Raw genomic sequence first — 2368 nt, forward strand, 5'->3', positions numbered from 1 at the left:
CAGAGCACACAGAATCACACAGTGCTGGAAACAGCACTTGCCTCTACCCCTCCCCACTTCAAACAGGTCTCTAAAAGCAAAAAATGCCCTACCTTACGTGTTGGGGGAACTACCTGGACATGAAATTATTCACTGGTCCAGATCTCTCACTGGCCCACCAATGAAGAATCTGGAATTCCCACGCAAACCCCCAACAGTTTTGGTCTGCGCGCCTCTTCCTGCCCAGTCCTCCCGGACCCTGGCTCCCTCTGCTTTGCGGAAAGACAGCCCGGGGAAGGCAGTTCCGATCACGCACGCTTGCCGTCCCGAGCTGGCGTTACCAGAAAGCTGGGCTCCAGCCCCCCAAGCAGTACAGGTAGGGGTAGTGAGGATAGCTGTTGTACACGGAGATGAGGGCGGCCCGGGAGAAGCCCTCGTCTTTCAGGGCTGGCAAGGAGGGGTGCTTCTCCAGGCCGCCCAGGTCCGAGGTGAGCTGCTTCCGCTTGGTCTTATAGCGTCTGTTCTGGAACCATATTTTCACTTGGGTCTCGGTGAGCTTCAGGTTCTTGGCCAGGTGAGCCCTTTCAGGGGCTGACAGGTACTTCTGGTGGCTGAACTTCCTCTCTAGCTCAATGACCTGAGAGTGGGAGAAGGCGGCCCGAGAGCGCTTCTGCGGCTGCTTGGGGGCCTGGGGAAGGCTCGGCGAGGAGCCCGAAGTGTTTTCACAGTCCAACAGATAAGTCTCCAAGTGCCGATCTGGAAACAAGAGGGGAGAAAAGGGCCCGGGAAGGGAAAAGTTACATGTTTGGAGCAAAGGGGACAGTAATTCAACCCACCCTTATCTCCTCCCGGAGTGAACAAACAGCCCACTGTCATCTTGGATACATTTCACTTTTTTCACATGACTAAGGAGTTCTCCCGAGCGGGGAGTGAGTGGATGTGTATACTATGTATTAGTTTTCTAATGACCATCAAGAACCCAAAGTAAGAGGGGTTAGCGGCAGAACTTCCTGCCACGTTGTCCAGGAGATTAAACAGGGATTCTGGAAATGTATCCTGAGGGTGGGGGGGCAGGAGGCCAGGAAGGCACCGAGGCATAAGATGCCCTGTGAAGCACCCAAAAGCATTCAGGGTTCACATCCTGGCAGCAAGGGAGGGCTTGTGTGGCCGGAGAGGCTGCGAGCCCTGCAGGCAGCACCTTTTCTGGCTTAAATCTTCCCCCCACCACCCACTTTTTTTTTTTTTTTTCCCCCCTGAGTGAGGCGTTAGGATACCTCTTAAGGAGTGATGGGAAAGAAAATAAGTCTACTTTAAATGTTCCAACGGTGTTGTATGTCCTGAAGACCAGAGGGAACTCCCAGATTTACTGTTTCACTGCTCCTGTGATTGGGAAGCCAAAGGGGGCGGGGGGGGGGGGGCCTCTTTGCTTGGCAGATTCTAATTTATTCACATCAGTTAAGTGGTTTTCAGTTGTTTGTGACACATCAGTTACTGTACATGCCGAGAGGTACGCGGGGCTGGCACCGGTGGGTGGAGTCGGGGGTGACGCGGAGCCGGGTGGGGTTCACCTGGGCGGGGGCCGGGCGGGGGGCGCTGCGCGCGCTCCGGCTGTTGAGACCCCGGCGCCTGACGCACGGCGCGGGCGAGTCGGGCCGCCGGCCGCGGGGCGCAGGGCTGGTCCCCAGGCTCACCCGCGGCGGGAGGCGGTGGGGTCCCTTCGCCCGTCGCCCCCGCGGGGCCGCATCCCCGCAGGGCCCGAGGTGAGCTTTGGACCCGCCCTCCTGCCCGCGCCGCCCGCAGGCCAGCTCGCCCGGCGGGGCTCCACCCGGTCCCGCCCGGCCTCCCGGCCCCGCAGGGTTACCTGGCTCGGTCTCCGCCGGCGACTCGGCCTCCCCGGGCGCGGCGCGGGGCCGAGGGCTGGGCTCGCTTTCCTGCGCGCCGGCACCGCCTCTCCCCCCGTGGGGCTCCGGCTCGGGGTGCTGCCCAGGGGCCCGCTGGGGCAGGGGCAGGGGCAGGGGCCGGGGCGGCGGCGGGGGCCGCGGGCTGCCCATGTGGCCGCCGCGCCGCTCCGCGCCGTCCCGCAGGATGTCCTGGATGAGAAAGGAGGTGAGCGGCTTGGCCTGGGTGGCCGCCCCCGCCGCCCCGGGCCGCGGCTCCGGAGCCCTGAGCATCGCGTCCCTGGGGCGTTGGGGCTCCGACGTCCGCGCGGGGTCGGGACGCGGGGAGCTGCGCCCGCGGCTACCGCCCCACTTTCACTTTCCGCCGCCCGCGTGCGCTTATAAGCCCGGGGCGCGCGCCGCGCCGCCTGCCCATTGGCCGCGGGGACCTGGCGGCGCCGCTGATTGGCCGCCGGGCGCTCCAGGTGAGGGGGTGGAAGCGGGGACCTGCG

General features: G+C 63.7%; 1 protein-coding gene across 2 annotated transcripts; it reads right to left on the reverse strand.

The window, feature by feature from the left end:
* Positions 1-222: 222 nt before the first annotated feature.
* NKX3-1 (NK3 homeobox 1) lies at positions 223-2165 on the reverse strand. 2 transcript variants are annotated; one of them, XM_087816070.1, is made up of 3 exons: positions 2118-2150; positions 1841-1868; positions 223-735 (listed from the first exon to the last, which is right to left on the reverse strand). In XM_087816070.1, exons 1-3 carry the CDS (start codon positions 2148-2150, stop codon positions 317-319), a joined length of 480 nt encoding a protein of 159 aa, XP_087672196.1. In that variant the 3' UTR covers positions 223-316. The 2 variants fall into 2 exon arrangements, with proteins under 2 accessions (XP_087672196.1, XP_087672195.1); XM_087816069.1 differs by having other exon boundaries at positions 1841-2165.
* Positions 2166-2368: the final 203 nt, after the last annotated feature.

Source organism: Miniopterus natalensis, chromosome 4 (genome assembly GCF_054644295.1).
Source record: "Miniopterus natalensis isolate mMinNat1 chromosome 4, mMinNat1.hap1, whole genome shotgun sequence".
In the NCBI taxonomy this organism is placed as follows: domain Eukaryota; kingdom Metazoa; phylum Chordata; class Mammalia; order Chiroptera; family Miniopteridae; genus Miniopterus; species Miniopterus natalensis.

Bases quoted from the DNA above. Each gene is read 5' to 3' on its own strand.
- NKX3-1 (XM_087816069.1), bottom strand. From the start codon at position 2,150: ATGCTCAGGGCTCCGGAGCCGCGGCCCGGGGCGGCGGGGGCGGCCACC. The intron at 736-1,840 runs GTAACCCTGCGG...TCTTGTTTCCAG, and splicing joins GCCGGCGGAGACCGAGCCAG to ATCGGCACTTGGAGACTTAT.